This window comes from Diabrotica undecimpunctata, chromosome 6 (assembly GCF_040954645.1).
Source record: "Diabrotica undecimpunctata isolate CICGRU chromosome 6, icDiaUnde3, whole genome shotgun sequence".
In the NCBI taxonomy this organism is placed as follows: Eukaryota; Metazoa; Arthropoda; class Insecta; order Coleoptera; family Chrysomelidae; genus Diabrotica; species Diabrotica undecimpunctata.
This window is the reverse complement of record NC_092808.1, coordinates 106,721,965-106,741,652: the sequence shown is the minus strand read 5'-3', so window position 1 is coordinate 106,741,652 and position 19,688 is coordinate 106,721,965. Positions and strand designations below refer to the sequence as shown.

Genomic DNA, 19,688 nt, shown 5'->3' with positions numbered 1-19,688 from the left:
GGATTTATCGAACTTTTAGAGCCAGCCATTTTGATAAACACCCAAGTAGAGCTACGAGACTAGCATTCTCGGTCTGAGACAGATTTGCCACTTTTTTTAATTCAGGACTATGAATTAAAATTTTTATATTTTACTATATGTAATAAAATACGATATACATACCATTTTCGCCTATTTCTTCTCCTATTTTACTCCAAACCTTATCCTCTATTCGAATATTGTTGTAATCTTCGTGGGAAAGATCATAAATAATGGGATATTATCGAACTAATTCAATCAATTTCTCAATTTCGTTATAATAAATTAGATAGGTACTACCGCACTACGAATCCGGACAAAACGCAGTCGATGGCAAACTAAAATTTCGGACGAATATTTACGCAGACAAATCGCTCTTACAACGGTAAAATTCGTGTGAGTGTGAACTTGCTAGTTAAAATAATTTGATGCGAATCGCATGCGGTGCGATTTTCTGCAACAGGTACGAATAATTCGCGTTGGTTTGGGGGAACCTTAAATCAACTGTACCGTGCGAATGGCCTTAGTTCTCTAGGCACATAAGCTAAATAAAAAAAAAATGCTTGTATCCAACGTAAAAAGTTACGTATTCATCATCACTATTCTGGCTTTACAACCATATACGGGTCCTAGCCTCCTCAAGAATTTCTCTCCAGTTGTAATCGATCACCTTCCTCCGCCAAGTACGTATCGATTAGTTACGCCACTAACACTTTTTTATTACTTTTTTCTGTTTTAGTTAAGATCTGCAAAATATTCATTTCACTGAATATTTTATATGGGTATAGACCGCAATGAATTGTAATAAAAATTACATTTTTTATTTTTATTTGACATTTGGATTTCCAATAATGAAATTGTTTTAAAATATTCTAAAATAAAAATTGTGAAAAATAGATTTATATCGTATAAATGTTATCATCAATAAACTACAAGTTAGTTTATAATTGACTTACCTATATCGAGCATTTTAGATAACCTTTAACCTTTGATGCAAGAAGGTGGGTGATGCAAAGTTGTGTATATTGATGGCTGAGAAAACTGTGATTTTTATTAAGTATAAACTCGTTGGAAAATAATTGCTATTAGTAAGCAGATACGAATTTTCAATATTTACTACTACTGAATTAAAAAATCAAACGTTTACAAACGTACTTTTAAATTATAAACAAGTTTTATCAGTGTAGGTTATCTTAGAAACCACAGTTATACCCTTTGCCTGTAAGCTATTATTTAGTCACGCATTACCTAATATGTGAAGGTTATAGTAAAGGTTCTAGCTTTATCTCTGTAAATTATTGCTTACAATGCGAGAAACTCTGATAAACAGTTTACAAAAAATATCGATATCAATAAAACCAGCATTTAAGAAAGTTTCTAGTGAGAACTTCATAAATAATGTTTTAACAAGTGATTTGCGAGTTTCCATAGAAATATGCCCCAACAGAGGCCTAAACGAGGATCTTTTGTGTTCGATCCCTTTTAGTTTTTGTTCTGTGACGTGGCGTACACCTTCCAATCAACAATTGGAGAATGTAGAACAGATACCTGCTCTAATATTAGCCAAGCAGTTGAATTCGAATGGATACAACGTGTTGCTGCATCTAGCGGGAAGGAATTTGAAGCGTGATCAAGTTGTTAGAATTTTAGAGGAGGTAAAAAGTGCAGGAATTAAGAATTTATTTGCGCTTCAAGGAGGTAATTATTGTTTTTATTTTAAATTGGGTTTCTATAATATGTACAAAGTGTTTTCCAAAAATACAAAAAAATATTTTAATGCCTGTTTTTTTCTTCGTAATTAGCCTCCTGCATTGCTTAAATTTTCACACTATCTCTTCCTTGGTCTTCCTACACTTCTTCGACCATTTGGTGATTTGTCTCGAGCTATTCTTACTGTCCTATCTTCTGCAATTCTGCTAAATTGTTCTTTCCATTCCTGTTTCCATTTTGTTACCCATGTATTTATGTCTTCAACATTACATACCCTTCTTATGTTCTTGCTTCTCTCTCTATCCAGTAGGCCTTCCTCCATAGTTTTCGGTGTAAGGGAGACCGGAAGAATTCTGAGGGAAAATACTTACAAAAAGTTTCCTATGTGCACACAAACTTCCATAATTTAACTATTGAAACTTGTATCTATTGGGAACGTTATTCCCATAAAAAGGTTTAAAGTTTTACGGATTTTGAAGAAGAAAAATTACGTTAAAAAACTGTCATTTCACGGTATTCTCCCATACAACGGTACCAAATTTCTTTGTCTCGTCCGAATTCACCGCACACCAAACACTCATAATTTTTTAATGTTGTGATGTGATGAACTAGATGATGTACATCTACATCATCTAGTTCATCACATCACAAAACTTACTCTCATCATAACTTTCAGATTCAGAATCATCAAAATGTAAGTTCCTAACTCCAGCTTTCTTGCTTACATGTAGCTTCTTTGCTTTAGTAACCAGCTTTCCTACGATTCCTGCCGTTTTTTTCAGTTTTAGTTTTTTTTTGACTTCTTAAGCCTTTTTCTTAAGATTTCTCTTTTCTTGTTTTATTTCTAATTGAGTTTTTAGTGGCGTGGACGTGAAAATGTTTATGGTGTTTTGAACGTGATTTGGAACTTTTCTTTACAATTTTGGCAGGAAGTGGCGCTAGCTTTTCAATAGATACACTAGACTGAGTGTTAACATTTCCTGGCGTTTCAGGCTGGGGTTCAGCTCGCTGATTTGATTTCAATTTGCCATTATTAAATGGAGTCTTGTGCATAGTTTCATCACATATTGATGGTCCCGGTTGGGGTTCGGTATTTCTAGGTGGAGTTCTCTACCAAGTTTCATCACATGTCGATGGCCCCTTTTGGGTCGGTATGTTCAAAATGTGTAATCTTTTCATGAGTATGAGTTCTCAGATACAATTCGCACTCACCGTTTAAAGCATTCTTTAGGGGTCAAAAAAAAAAGTTAGGTCAAGAGGTTGAAGCCTGTATGAGGTATGAGGGGAAGTGAAACCATAACAATTCCGTGTGATCTGCAGTAAGTATAAATCTCCAAAGAAATGTGACTGAAATATGATAACATATAGTTATCCAATATGAGAAACATCATATCTTCTTTCAAAACATTTACATGCTGACAAAAATGTTTTCTGCAGTCGAAAAATATTTCTTCATTTATTCAACTGTTTTTTGAACATCTGTATATTGCTCGAATTCGGCCCCCTCTCATTAATTATAAATTCATACGTATTCGAGGGAATATAAACATAAGAGGGACAAACTGTCCTGAAAAATTTACAGCGTATACTATGGTAACTTTTTTCCTTCTCTCCCTTCTCTTTCGTTAAGATGTTACGGATCCTACTACTTGTTTTTGACCTTTTGGTGTCAAAATTTTTGACTATTTCTGGACCATAGACATGCCCGTTTCATCTACATTAAAAATTCGACTCTCAGGAAAGTTTAACTTTTCCATAACTGTGAGCAGATTGTAAAAAAATCGTTCAACCTCATCATTATTGAATCCAGAAATACGGTTTTGACTTCGGGTTTTCTAACACTTACGTCTGTATGACGCTTTAAACCAAGTTCTAACCAATCTTCACCAGTGATTTTCTTTATGGAGTCGAAACGGTTATTTTATTCGCTTCGGTAAACTGGTATGCTAAACGCCTTAGTTGTGCTGGTGTGATTCCAAAACACATGTTCGCCAATTTTCTAACATGGTCGGCTATGTTGGATTCCTGTTCATCATTAAAATTTGGTTTCCTGGCAAGCTTTATTTTTTTATGGCTATTGGACTTTAGGTTGTCACATAATAGAGTGGATTTTGAAGTATTGAATGGTCGACCCAAATCTCGTATTTTTCGCCCAAATTGTATAGCAGTGATAGCAGTTTTTAGTTCATCTTCTGTCCATTTTGATCTTTCGGTTTTACGGTCTTTAAGCACGGAGCATTTTGGAATCTAAAAAGCAATACAACCAATATATCAGAAAACACGGGGTAATACCGCGCAGCGTGAAATTACCTATATCTATAAAGCAAAATAATCATGAAATAGTTTGAATGAAAATTAATAATAAAAGCACTTACCACAAATTATTCGAAAATTACATCAAAGCCTTGAAAAACAAACAATCGGCAAACTTGTCTAAACCAATACTACGAGTTCAATAATTTTACAAACATGTGGTCGGCTAGCAAATACGACACTGCGCGCTGTTTTGAATGTGGAAATACTTATGCCGTGTTGCCAAGATACTGATGCACAAAATTCTCCCTGGTGCGGAATTCCCCTGGTCGCTCCTACTCTCATATCTATCGTTTCTAGCAGTCGTTCCGTTTGGATATGTCATGATCTCGTCCCCGCCGTGTACATCAAAATAAGTCTACTTGCTTTAATTTTAAAGATCTTTAGTTTTGTGTCTTCTCTTAGGATTTTGTTCTTCCAGACTATATCATTAAGAGATTTCGTCGCTTTATTTGCTCTTAAGACTTGTTGCTCAAAGAACCTAAGATGACGAACCACGCAAAGAAAAGAAAAACGAGAAGGAAAATAAGGCCACAATCAGATTAGCAATATGGAACCATTACTTCTCTTAACAACAAAGACCAAGAGATAATGGAAGAACTGATAAATAAAAACATAGACATTTGTGCAATCCAAGAAACCAAGAAGAAAGGTAAAGGCCAAAGAGACTATAACCAATATTTTCTAGTATACAGTGGAGTGAAGAAAGAAGAACGAGCACGAGCAGGTATAGGTATACTTGTCCATACAAAATTTAAAGACAACATAAATAACTACCAGAATATCTCTGAAAGAATGATACATATGAACATCACAATGGACTACGAAAAATTAAATGTCATATCTATCTATAGCCCCGAGGACTGCAAACCTAAGGACTGGAGGAACGAGAGCCTTTCTACGAACAATTGCAAACCATACTGGATGAAATACCTCATGAAGAACCCGTAATTCAGAACCCGAAATGAAATAGTTTCAGGAGTAAAACAAAGATTTAATGAAAACCATGTTAACACAAATGGAGAACTCATGGCTAATCTCTGTGGTTGTAACGAACTGAGAATCAATAATACATTTTTGGAACATAAACTTCAGTATAAATATACATTTGAAAACTCCAGGGGGCACAAATCTATGATTGACTATAGTCACTAATAGAAAAACCACCCAATACAGATTCTAGATATCCGAATCTTAAACTCAGCAGACGCAGGGAGTAAACACAAACTAGTACTAGCAAAAATAAGAATGAAAATAATACCAAAACATTTTCTACAGGAAACCACCGAGGAAAAATTCAATGTAGAATCACTGTGGAACAAATCTACAAGAGAAATGTACCAAAGGAGGCTAGCACAAAATACAGCTGAAACAAATAGACGACATCGAAGATATAAATGCGAGCTATAAACAAAAAATAAAATCAACATTAAAGAAGCAGCAACAGAAGCTCTAGGAAAACGCAAAGTCATACTAAACAAAAGAACAACAACAATACACCATAGTTCAGGAAAGAAATAAAAGAGAAATGTAAAGAGAAACGAGAGGCCTACACGAAGTACAAAACATTAAATACTCCAGAATCCCGAAACACCTATAGAAGAATACGAAAAATGAAATAAAGCAATTGGTTAGTAGAACAAAAAATGAACACTGGGAACAGTTTAAAAAAAGGACGGAAAGCGACTTCTACGGTAAACAAAAAGAAATATGGAGATTCATAAGAAATCAACGGAAAGAAATGGCAGAATTGAAGGAATACAATAACATACCAGCAAACGAATGAGAAAGATACTTGACGGAACTGTTTAAAGGAAAGGAAAATAATAATCAACAAAATAACGTACCTGAATTAAGACAAGAAATAGAAATCAGTTTTCAGTAAGTAGAGTTAGTCATAAATTCACTCAAAAATAGAAAGTCACCAGAACCAGACGGAATAAACAACGAACTTCTAAAACACGGAGGAGAAAGTATAACCCTATAGATGACAAAACTTATACAAAATCTAATATTGCATTGCAAGATACCAGACGCGTGGAGAAACAGCATAATGATACCAATGTTCAAGAAAGCAGATAAAGAAGACCGCAACAATTATAGAGGTATAAATCTACTGAACACCGCACTTAAGCTTACCATAAAAGACTTAACCAACAAAATCAATAAAATAACAATTTTATCAGATGAAGAGCAAGGATTCAGATCCGGAAGATCCTGCGTAGACGCCGTATTTGTACTAAGACAAATCACAGAAAAAGCCATCGAGTACAATAAACCAGCAAATCTATGTTTTATAGACCTGACAAAGGCTTTCGATCGCATTCAAGTCGAAGACGTCTTACACCTACCGTATAAAAGAAACATATCAATCAATATTATACAAATCATCGAAAACATCTACTTCCATAATCGAATACAGGCAAAGATAAATGGAAAACTAACACAGTGTATAACAGTACAAAGCAGAGTCAGACAGGGTGACTCGTTAAGTCCACTTTTCTTTAATATAATAATGGACGAAATAATACAAGCAGTACGTAAAGACCATTGTTACAGAATGGGGAACAAAGAAATCCAAATATTATGTTATGCAGACGACGCCGCATTAATCGCCGAGACAGAAGACGAACTCCAAAGATTAACACACATCTTCAATACAACAGCCAAGAAATACAATATGATAATATCAACAGAAAAAACTAAATGTATGACAACATCTAAATACCCACTAAAATGTGAAATCGAAATTGATGGAAAAATAATTAAGCAGGAAGCAAGGTTTAGATATCTGGGAATAGACATAACTAGTTATGGAGATGTTGAAGAAGAAGTACGACAACAAAGCTTAAAAGCAAGTAAAGCGGCGGGATCTCTTAATGACACAATCTGGAACAATAAACACCTAAGACAAGACACAAAAACAAGAATCTATAAAGTAGAAATTAGACCTATATCAGCCTATATTAACATACACGGCGGAGACAAGACCTGACATATGCAAAACGAGACGACTACTAGAAACAACAGAGATGAAAATACTTCGAAGAATATCAGGGAAAAGTCTGTTGGATCGGGAGAGAAGCGAAAACATAAGAAGAGCATGCAATATAGAAGACATAAATGGATTGGTGACAAAACGGAAACAAGAGTGGAACGAACGCATTAGTAGAATGGCAGAGGATAGGATAGTACGAATAGCACTAGATAAGTCACCAAATGGACGAAGAAGTATTGGCAGACCAAAAAAAAGATGGTGCGATAATTTAAACAATTTAGGAGGCTAATATTGAAGAAGAAACAGGCTTTAAAGCCTACATACAAGACGGAAGAAGGAAGACTTGTTGTCGAACTTCTTCTTCAAAATCTCTATAACTAGTTATCATATCTGTTCCCAGATATTTAAACTTCATTTCCTGTCGTAATATTTTCCCGTCGAATTTGATTTTACATCATAGTGGATATTTAGATGTTATCATACGTTTGGTTCTGAAAGTATCATATTGTATTTTTTGCTAGTTGTATTGAAAATATGCGTTAACTTTGGAGATCATCTTCGGTCTTGGTGATTAGTGCAGCGTCGTCTGCATAGCATATTCTTTGGATCTCTCTGTTCCCCGTTATGTAACCATAACCTTGACGCACTGCTTGTGTTATTTCGCCCATTATTATACTAAATAGCAGTGGACGTAACGAATGAATTTTCCTGACTCCGCTTTGTACTAGTATAGGCTGTGGTAATTTTCCATTTATATTTGCCTGCATTCAATTATGAGAGTAAATATTTTCATTGGTTTGTATATTAAATGGTATAGCTGTCTCTTTTATATAATAGATGTAAGACATCTCGGACTTGGATGCGATCGAAAGATTTTGTTAGGTCTACGAAGCATAAATATGCAAGTTTATTATATTCAATGACCTTTTCTGTGATTTGTCTTAGTACAAAACAGGGCATCAACGCACGATCTTTCAGATCTGAATCCCCGTTGTTCGTCTGATAGTGTTCAATGTAATAATTCTGTTTGTTAAGAATTTTGTAGTAAGGTTGAGTGCGATGTTCGGTAGATTTATACCTCTATAGTTTTTGGGGTCTTCTTTGTTTGCTTTTTTGAACATAGGTATCGTCATGCTATTTCTCTATGCGTCTGGTATCTTGCACTATAATATAATTTTTTAGGACAAGTTTTGTTATCTGTAGGGATATAAGGAAAATGCCTAAAACTGGACCCCCATTTTGTTTTTCAATTTTTGCGTATGAAAAATAGCAAAAAAAATATTATAAAAGTACATACCATTTACTTCATAATGTTATAATTCATTTATACTAAACTTTCATTAATAATAATTAAAAATTAATATAAAAAATATGCATTTTCCAAAATCTAGCCTTTGGTGAATTCGGAAAATAGTTGCTAAGAGTGGACCCCCCTAAAAATGATTAACAAAGTTGTACCAATAATTGGAAAAAAGTATTAAATAAAAGAAAACATGATCTACTTTCTAAATAGGCGTATATTGCAACAATTTCGAATATAAAAACATAAAATATACAAAAATAGTTAGCAAAATTATTAATTTATCTGCAAACATCGCATATGTAGGCATCCTTATCAGCCCCAGCACAATCCACATGAGCCCACAACGAACACATAATGCACAAGACCCAAAGTTCGCCTTTACAATCTTCCGAATATTTTCTGTCACAAAACATGCACAAAGCGTCATCCTCTTTAGTTCGTGACATTCCCGGAATAATGTCAAATTCAGATGTTCCAGAAGACACACTGATTTCATCTTCTGTGTCTGATTCTTGTTTCTTAAAATTTAGACATCTTTTTACTATCTCTTTCCCTTTTCTAGAAGGGCCTGCTGTCGAACAACCTTTTATGCCGCGGTTGCCTTTGAAACTTTGATCACGTTCTTGCTGTTCAGTTTTCATGGCTTTTTTAGCTTTTTTAGATTCCATTAACTTGAATTTATAAGGAGAAGCTGTGATGATTGTTGAACTGCAGGCTTTCCGTCCCCTATTAGTGGTCCTTTTTTTGATTTTTGGAATAGGAGTAATTTCAAACGGGCTTATCATAGACGATTTTTGACTATGAGGATTGTCAGATGTAGATGGTAACACAGGATTACCTTGACCTGCCGAAGATGTTGACGGTTGATTCGGGTCAAACTCTGCATTAACTTGTGATTCATTCATCGTCATAACACATTTTTTACTAATCGCTGTAGAGCTTTCATTACTTGCCGTTTTTTGCTTTGACATGGATTCGTAGAAAGATGAATCTCGCATTTTGTTTGCTTCTTTAATATATTCGGCATCAAAAAAGAGCTCCTTGTTGAGTTGGTATATTCCTGTGGCTTTAAACCCATTGATTGCAATTTCAGCTGTTTGACATTTAATGTATGCTTTGCCAAAGAGCTCCATTACATCATAAGCTGTAAGTGGCCTTTCATTGTTTCTTAACCACTGCCTTATTTCCTCACTGTAGTAAGTTTTGAGACAACCCATGAAACTTTTGTCCAAAGGTTGAAGTTTGTGTGAGGAATGAGGTGGTATGGACATAATGGTAACATGGTGTATTCTTGCCCAATCGATCACTTCAATATTTTGAGTGTGGCTATAATGGCCATCTAAGAGTAAAAGCACAGGTTTCTTCTTTGTAGGATGGACAAAGTCGATAAAGTGCTTAAACCATTGAGCGAAGGAGTTGATTTGAATCCAACCTGAAGGATGCACTGCAAAAATTGTTCCTGATGGCGCTCATTTTTTCAATTGTTCACTCATATTTTTTCTCGGAAAAATTACTAAAGGAGGTACGAATGAGCCAGTGGCATTCATACAAGCAACAATCGTTATAAGGGCTCCACGTTCTCCTGATGTCAGGACAGCAATCTGCCTTTTACCTTTAAGGCCTATAACTTTGGGTATTTTAGACTGCACCACACTAATTCCGCTCTCGTCTACGTTATAGATTCTATCAGGAGTAAATTCATTTTTAACGTACAAATTCTCCAGGAGTTGATAAAATTTCTGCGCATTTTCCTTATTGAACCCAAGAGCCCTGCTGTAAGATATTCCAGTGGGCTTTCTTTCTGACAGTTTTGTTTTGTGCCGTTTAAGAAATAGATTGGCCCACTTTTTACCAGCTATTTCTTCTTTGAATGGATGATTAATGCCATTTCTCTGGGCCATTTGCGCGGCCATTCTCCTTAAATCACTTCTAGTGAGTCCAAAAAACGATGCTTCCATTGCAAAACAATATTGGACTAGCTCGTCTTCCAGATTTTTGCCCAATATTGTAGGTCTGCCTCTTTTTGTTTGTGCTGCTTCGATAGGCGTACCATACTTATCTTTGCTTAATCTCATCAGCGTTGTCTTCGGCACATTAAAATATTTACTCGCCTTCTTCCACCCCATCTTCTTATTTCGAACTGCATCAATGGCCTCAGTCATTTTAGACGGACTCCACTTTCTCTGTTCGATCTTCCCCATTTAATTGATTTTTAATCTGTAACAAAATTGAAAATCATAGAAGTGCGAAGTTACATAACAGCGAAGTTTTAAATTTAAAAACTAAGGGGTCCGATTTAGGCAACTACGGGGGGTCCGGTTTAAGCGACTATAGCATACATTTTAATAATGTCATAATTTTTTAACCACACCATTATATGAACTATATTAGTGAGAAACAATGACCTCAAACCCTATTATTTAAAATAATATATAGATTGAATAGCTTACCTGCTAATATCTCGAAGAAATAATGAAAAATATAACACAACGTAAAAACTTTCCACACAACCAACACACGTGCAAGACGAGTGGCAAGCAATAAGTGACGCAGCCGGCTTGTGCACTTCACCACTGAGTCATGGAACTCTAATATACCATTTGCACTCATTGCCGCCACGATTTAAATTAAAACGTACCAAGAAAGCTAGGGGTCCGCTTTAGGAGGATGGTCCATATTTGGGCACTTTCCTCTAATACATTCTCCTCTATATTTCAGGAGCTCATTCGTTATTCCGTCTTGTCACGGTGAAAGTTTTGAGCAATTTTATGCTTTATTAATGCAATTAGATTAAACAATCTGAGATTTGCCGACGACACCGTTCTGATCGCAGAAACACTTGAAGAGCTACAGACATTGGTGAATAAGATAGCAGACTGCAGCGAAGAATATGGACTATCTTTGAACATAAAGAAAACTAAATTTATGGTAATATCGAAATCAACACAAAATGTCCAAAATTTATATTTACACAATGAAATTATCGATCGAGTTAGCAAATACAAATATTTAGGCACTTTTATAAATGAAGACAACGATAGCTCAGCAGAAATCAAAATAAGAATAGAAAAAGCCAGATCCATATTCACTAAAATGAAGAGAGTGTTCTGCGGAAGAGATTTGAGCCTTGAAATGAAACTTCGCCTGATGAGATGTTACGTACTTTCTGTGCTGTTCTACGGAATGGAGTCATGGACGTTGAAAAAGATTGATACCAAAAAATTAGAGGCATTTGAACTGTGGATGTATCGCAGAATCCTGAGAATATCATGGACCGAGAGAGTCACAAATGTCGAGGTCTTGAGAAGAATGAATAAAGAAAAGGAAGTCATATTTACAATCAAAAAACGAAAACTGCAATACTTGGGACACATTACAAGAGGCGAAAGATATGACCTGCTTCGAATAATTATGCAAGGGAAAATAGCAGGAAAAAGGTCCATAGGAAGAAGACGAAACTCCTGGCTAAAGAATCTACGGGAATGGTATAGCTGTAGCAGCAACGAATTGTTTCGGTCAGCAGTTTCGAAAATACGTATAGCCCTGATGATCGCCAACCTTCGGAACGAAGATGGCACTTGAAGAAGAAGAATGCAATTAGTGTGTTAATGTTTTGGTTACACCAAGACAGATGAATCCGCTCTATCGATTTTTAAAGAAAGGTACTACGCAAAATATTCGGAGCGGTCTGTGAAAACCGAAAGCGTAGAGACGCACAAAATAAAAAAGATCATGATAAGAATAAAATAAATTTAGTCCTAGAAGTCATCGGATGTCAAGAAAATCCTTCCATTTTATAAAGTCGGTAAAGCTAATCAAAATGAACGTTGTCCCCGTATGATAGTGATAATGAGTTCTTAACACCACACTCAAAAAATTCTTCGTAACAAAAATAAACTTTTGGAAAACAAATCTACTGAAACTTATTTTGTTATTGATGACAAGACTCATATGCAGCAACCTCGTTTAAAGAAACTTCGTACTGAGCTTTAAAATCGTAAAAATAATGGAGAAAATGACCTTACGATCAAATATGTGAATGGCTGTCCAAAGATAATGCATCATCAGTCAATCTTCGCTTATCCACTGCTGGACATAGATCTCCCTTATAATTTTCCATCTATTTCGATCTTGTGCCTCTTGCATCCAATTCCTATGACAACGTTTTAGATCGTCAGTCCAACGTGTTGGTGGACGACCTCTGCTTCGGTAGGCATCATCTCTTGGTCTCCATTCCAGTATCCGCTTTGTCCATCTATTATCTGTCATTCGAGCCACGTGACCTGCCCAGTTTCATTTCAGTGTTGCTACTCTCTCTACTGCATCAGCCACTCCTGTTCTTTGTCGTAGGCTGGCGATTTGGGATCTTGTCTCGTAGTGAAACGCCCAACATAGCACGCTCCATCGCCCTTTGACACACATGGATCTTTTGAACTGTTCTCATGGTCAACGTTTCCGCACCGTAAGTTAACACTGGCAAAACACACTGATTAAACGTTTTTCTTTTAAGGCATATTGGTATATCAGAAGATTTGGAAATATGGTTCAGCTTGCCGAAGGCTGCCCAAGTCAGTCTTATACGACGGAAAAGCTCAACGGTTTGGTTATCTTTTCCTATGCGAATCTCATGACCAAGGTATTTATAGGCCATTACCTGGTATATGGATCTTGTTTCTACGCATATATGACTACAAGACAATTCGCTGACTACAAGATTTGTCATCATCTGGGTTTTACATATATTTATTTTCAATACCCCTTCTAGCGAGGAAAGGTAGATCTGATTTAAAAGTTTTTTGGCCTCATCTATCCTATCAGCTATTAGTACAATATCATCTGCAAACCTTAGATGGCTAAGCTTTTCTCCGTTTATGTTTATGCCCTTGTCGGTCAGTTTTGCCCTTTTACATATATATTCCAAAAGCGTAGTGAACAGTTTCGGCGATATGGTGTTCCCCTGGCGTACTTCACGTTGTATCGGGAATTTCTGGGTTTGATGATCACCCACTCTAACACTGGCTGTTGCGTTTTGGTATATGTGTTTAATTATATTTATATACCGATAGTCAATTCGGCATTCTGTCAAGGCTTCCAACATTTTTTGTTGATTTATGGTGTCGAATGCCTTTTCATAGACGACAAATATTAAAGCTAGTGTTTTATTATATTCAGTGCATTTTTCTATAAGATTTTCTATTACCAGTAGGTGATCGTTTGTTCCATAGCCTTTTCTAAAACCCGCTTGTTCTATGGGCTGATAAAATTCCAATTTATTTTCTAGTCGTTTCGTAATTATTTTTGTAAATAGTTTATAAATATGTGAAAGTAGACTTTTGGGCCTGTAATTCCTGAGGTCGGTAGCATCCCCTTTTTTTATGAAGTATGATAATTTCTGCGTTATACCACTGGGTTGGTGTTATTGCTTCCTGCAAACATCTAGTGAATAGTTTGGCAAGGACCTGCCATAATCTTTTTCCGGCCACTTTCAAGGCATCTGCCACTATTTCATCGCCACCGGCAATTTAATGCAATTTCGTTCATAATTCTTTTGCACCAAAATTTACGGATTGGCTTCTTATGTATACGAATGTAAACTCTCTTATGTCCAAATTTAATGAATTTATAAGTACTGTTCAACTTTTAAAACCTTATATTATTCTCCTAACTTGGGTTAATTCTTCTATCCCTGATGCTATTGTAAACATTGATAATTTTACAATATTTCGTAGAGACAGAGGTACTCGTCGAGGGGGAGGAGTATGCATCTATTTAGCAAATGAAATTACCAATACTTTTTCCATTAGTAATAAAACAATAGACGTACCCGGTATAGAAATTATCCACTTAATTATTACTAATAACTCTTTCATATTTAATATAGTTTGCATATACCGACTTTCGGATACAGTACTTACTCAGGACAATATGCTTATTGACAAACTTGAGGAATTATCATTCCTTGAAAATCTCATTGATATTGGAGATTTTAATTTTCCAGATATTAACTGACGCATTATTTCCAAAACTGATAGGTACTATCAATATTCCCAAAATTTGTTTATAAACTTTATCATGAACTCAAATTTATTACAACTGATAGGTTTTTATCCGCATAGCATTGTTGTTCTTTTTACTTGGGGATAATACAATTCGGTATATCAGTATATTTTTGGATAATTTAAAAGAGTGGTCTTTAACCCTTTAATTGACACGCACCTGACCTTAAAGTTTTATCGTTATGAGATCAGACTGTCAGAGCGGGCGCGGTTTACATCATATCTACATCACTCTTAAACTATCACCGATAATTGGAAGTGTTTGCAGTTAATTATGATGTCCTATAATGAATTTTCTGTTTTGTGTGATGTATAAAGCAGCTGCTAGGGTAGCAGACAAAACTATTAAATCTACTAATATCTTTATATTTTTTAGATCCGTCCGAAATTAAAGAAAAAGACGATAAAAAATGTGATTTTCCATATGCGTCTGATTTAGTCAAATTTATACGAGAACTTCACGGAAATTTTTTTTGTGTTGGAGTAGCCGGTTATCCCGAAAAACACCCACAATGTGAAAATATTGAGAAAGACCTCCAATACTTAAAGTTTAAGGTAACAACACAAAAGTACAAGCTAATGGAAATATACTCGCAGAAAAAATGTCTAATGAACAAAACTAATATTCCTGTTTTTTCAATAAAAAACTAAATATATCTACTGTTCATTCAAATTACATATTCCCAACCGTAAATAACTGCACCTGAAATCCAAACAGGGTCTTACTGAGGTGTACCATATGATTTTTAAAAATCCACAAGGAAACTAGAAACTAGAACTGAAACAATGTATCACAAAAATTTTATTTAAAAAAATCCTTCATAAAAGGTATAATAATAAAAACCCTATTGGGTTTTTATTATTCACATCACAGAATGTTTTCAGAATAACCATTCCATCATCAGTGCTATCTGGATGTATATTTGAAGCCACTAAATATGTGGGTAAAAAAACTTTAAATGTAGTTTAATTAACTTTTAGTTACATCTTTGATATTTAAAAATTATGATGTTTAAGTTACAAAAGGAATTGATTACCTGGCAACGTAATACTCCACTGGGGTTGCTAGTCCTTAGACGAAGTGTCTCTGAGGACTTGTTGCTATCAACAGTATAGTTACTTACATAATCTGGCGCAGACATTAAATTTTAAATCTTAGTCATTTTATTAGTATTTATTCCATTAAATATTACGTATAAACACATTTATACATTGTTTTATTTATAGGTAACACGCGGTGCGGATTTTATCATAACCCAAGCATCTTATGATTATCAAAAGTTTTCAACTTTTTCTCAACAGTGCCACTTGATGGGCATACATGTTCCGATTATTCCGGGCGTATTTATTATAAGTTCCCAGAGGACCCTCACTGCCATGTCAAAATTTTGTGGAGTTCCAATTCCAAAAAATATTCTTGATGCTGTTGAGGCTATAAAAGACGATGATAACGATGTAACAAACTTCGGTGTCCAGCAAGCTACTGAATTAATAGACAAAATTTTCGAGAATCAGCATCTATTTGCAGGAGTTCATATGTTTTCTTTAAATAATTTAGAATTAGTAAAAAGTGTATTACAGAAAACAAGAATAAATTCAGAGCATTTGCTTCCATTAAATGCATAAGCAAACAAAACTTTTAAATAAATTTTAAATATTACAGTGTATGTGATTTGTGCTTTAATGTTAAATAAGAAATATATTATCATACCTTTTCCCAAAGTTTCTTTGCTTCGATCGACGATCATAAATAAGTATTTAACAGAAGTAATTTAACTTATCAGACATAAAATTAATATAAATAATATAATAATTAATAAAAAATAGATTGGCCTTGTTATAGACTCACATTGTGGGCTAGTAGTTCCGTACGATATTGTAAGTAGTAAAAAAATCGTTCTGCCTTTCAGCATGTCAGAAATGGGACTGTAAATAGTAGCAAAATTCTTACAGCCAAAACAGCAAAAAAAAAAGAACCTATGGTAATAACCAATTAAGCCAATCATCCGACGTATCTGGGTTGTACTTGAGGGTACAGGGTGCTCCAAAATAGACTGGACATTACCAGGATCAGTTCTTAACCCTTGATCATCCACTACAAATCCAAGGAATTGCAGTGAAGATCTGCAAAACTGGCATTTTTCAAAATTAACAGCGAGATTTGCATCTTTCAAACGTTTGAATGGCATTTTCAGAGTTTTGATATAAGTATCAAAATCTGGGGTTACAACGATAATATCATCAATATAATAGAAAACGTAAGGTTTTAATAAAGGACCTATAACTGAGTCCATGACTCTACACATAGCTTAAGCACTATTATTAAGACCGAAAGATAAAACATTAAAACAAAATAAACCTCTATTTTAATCTTACTCCTATCGATTTTTTTGAGAATCCATGTTTCAACTGCGTATGTATCAATGACAAAATAAGGGCATTGACTAACCTGAGCTTAGTATTCCTTGTTATTATTCGATCTTTTCACATTTCAATCAGTTTAGCTGTTGCGGTTCGGGTCATTTCTGAGGAGCAATCGCCAATGTTGGGTATCAGGAACCCCAAGTATACAAAACTGTCTACCACTTCGAAATTTACCACTTAGTGTATTTGCAGTAGATTATTATTTGCTCTGTCTGCTATCATTATTTTTGTTTTTCCGGTGTTGATCTGGAGTCCGAATTCTTCGCTTATGCTTATCCGGCTTAGCCGTTCAAATCTTTTCGACTTCATTCGCTGCTAGTATGTGTTATCTGCATATCGCAGGTTGCTAATTTTTCTGTCTCCTATAGTGATTCCTATATCCCAGTCGTCTAGTACTTTTCTTATTATGTATTCAGAATATATCTTATATAATAATGGTGACAGTATGCAGTCCTGTCTAGTTTCTTTCTTTGTTCTGAACGCATCTGAATATATAATAAAGATAGAAATGGTCATCTTACAACCCTTAAAATAGTTGAAGACTTCTACAAATTGCTGCACACAAGCCAACACAAACCAAATGGCAGAGAAGATCAAGTACCAGCAATATTAACAAGGAAAAAGGGCATTGTCAACCAAGGATCAGAACTACTACCGGAAATCACAATAGACGAAATAAAACTAGCCCTAAGAAGAGCTAAGAATAACAAATATCCAGTCGAAGATTGTGTAGTTACTGATGCAATCAAAATCGGAGGCACTTTCCTGCCTAAGAAAATAAAAAACCTTTTTAACATGTACCTTTTAAACACTAATATACCCGACAAATGGCATAATGCTGAGAAACTACAGACCTATAAGTCTTCTTAGTCACCTATACAAACTCCTTACAAGAATAATAGTAACGAATCATCTTGAGAAAAAACTTGATTTCTACCAGCCAATAGAGCAAGCGGGATTTCGTACCGGATTTGGAACAAATGATTACCTACAGAGCATTAAAACGGTAATAGAAAAGACTATCGAATACATTCGACCACTCGTTCTGGCTTTTGTAGATTTCCATAAAGCCTTTGACACGGTAGAATTTGACAAAATCCTGGAAGCACTAGAAGCATGCCCCATTGACTACCGATATACAAGGTTAATTTAGAATACATATAAGAACGAAACTATGTCGGTGAAACTACATAAAAACACGCATCATATCGCAATCGACAGAGTTTATATAAATAAACATCTCCAAAACTAGATTCATGACAATCCTAGTACCAAGCGGAAATATCAATATTGGAGACAACGAAGTAGAGCTGGTGGAAAAATACATATACCTTGGACACGAAATAAAGATCACAAGAGACAACCAAACATGCGAACTACGAAGAAGAATAAACCTAACATGGGCAGCGGACAGTCTATGGAAAACAAAGACATCTCTAAAAGCGATATACCAATTTCTTTAAAACGTAAAACATTTGACCAATATGTGTTGTCTGTGATGACCTATGGTGCCGAAACTTTAACATTGACAGCTATAACTTCTAAAACGCTACAAATAGCTCAGAAGAAAATAAAAAGGTCAGTGCTGAAACGGACCTAGGCCGGACACGCCGCCCGAATCAGTGATCAAAGGTGGACGAAGCGATTGCCTGAGTGGAGGCCGATGTTACACAAAAAAAGTAGAGAAAGACCCCCTACTCGTTAGACTGAAGATCTCAAGAAAATGTCAAGAAATTGGATGAAAAGTGCTTAAGATAGAGCACAATGGACAAAAATGAGAGAGGCCTATGTCCAGCAGTGGACGCAAAGGGATAGGTGGTGATGATGATGATGATGATGAATATATTCCGTGTATTTTAACTTAGGCTGAATTTTTATCATACAGATTTCTTATTAGGTTAACTAGGTGGTTAAGTACTCTCATATTTTCCATTATACTCCAGAGAGGATCTCATTTTACTGAATCGAAAGCCTTTGTGTAATCTACAAAACAGATCAGTATTAGCATGTTGTATTCTCTCCATTTTTCTATTATCTGACTGGTGTTCAGTATCTGCCCCCGCGTTCCTTTTCCCGGTACGAATTCGCATCGTTCTTCGGCTATCTCTGGAAGTAAAAACTTCTTTAACTGTTCATTGATTATATGTAGCAGGTCTTTGTTTGCATGAGGAATAAAGGCAATATTTCTGCAATTGCTGCATACGGTTAGTGATCCTTTTTTATGGATAGGGATAAAGGTTGATCCGTACCACTCTTCAGGCCATTCACCTGTGATCCATATTATGTTGCACATGTCCAGTATTACATCTACGCCAATCTCGCACATTGCTTTTAGAGTCTCCGCTGGTATGCCATCGATCCCTGGGCTTTTCTGTTTCTTAATTGGCTTAATGATTGCCAATATTCGGAACGAATAGGCACTGAAAGAAGAAGAATTGGCTGAGAGCTTTCTCTACTTCTGCTCGTAAGGGTGCATGTTTCTTGTGTTCCGAGACTGATGCATCTTTTGAAGTGTCTTTGTACAGTTCTGAAATTCTCCATATTTTTCCATGTCTCTGCAATGATCTCTATGTTGGTTTTTACTTCTACATTAGAGTCTTGAAGCATTTCTTTTAGCGCAAATATTTGGTCTGTCGTTGACCTATCTAATTAGCCTTCTTCGGTCCATCTTTGGACATAGGAGGCATAGAAATCGGAGGAGACCATGTAGAACATTTGGTTTGAGTTTTTGTGAGTTCTTTTAAGTTAAAGTGTGTTTAGTTTTGATTTATCGTCAAAACGGAAACCTTACGTTAGTTGCAACTTTGTTTATTAGTTTGGTATTTGATAGTGGAATTGTAAAGAAAATACTATTTCTTGTCTAAGA

General features: G+C 35.3%; 1 protein-coding gene across 1 annotated transcript; it reads left to right on the top strand.

Moving 5' to 3' along the window:
- Positions 1 to 995: 995 nt before the first annotated feature.
- On the top strand, positions 996 to 16,113 carry LOC140443695 (methylenetetrahydrofolate reductase (NADPH)). Its single transcript, XM_072535075.1, has 3 exons — positions 996 to 1,716; positions 14,775 to 14,953; positions 15,626 to 16,113. The coding sequence occupies exons 1-3, from the start codon at positions 1,326 to 1,328 to the stop codon at positions 16,022 to 16,024; spliced, it is 969 nt and encodes a 322-aa protein (XP_072391176.1). The 5' UTR covers positions 996 to 1,325; the 3' UTR covers positions 16,025 to 16,113.
- The last annotated feature ends 3,575 nt before the right edge of the window (positions 16,114 to 19,688 follow it).

Coding starts and splice junctions, on each gene's coding strand:
- LOC140443695 (XM_072535075.1), top strand. CDS start 1,326: ATGCGAGAAACTCTGATAAACAGTTTACAAAAAATATCGATATCAATA. Junction 1,717..14,774: donor TTTATTTGCGCTTCAAGGAG/GTAATTATTGTT, acceptor TATATTTTTTAG/ATCCGTCCGAAATTAAAGAA. Junction 14,954..15,625: donor TCCAATACTTAAAGTTTAAG/GTAACAACACAA, acceptor TTTTATTTATAG/GTAACACGCGGTGCGGATTT.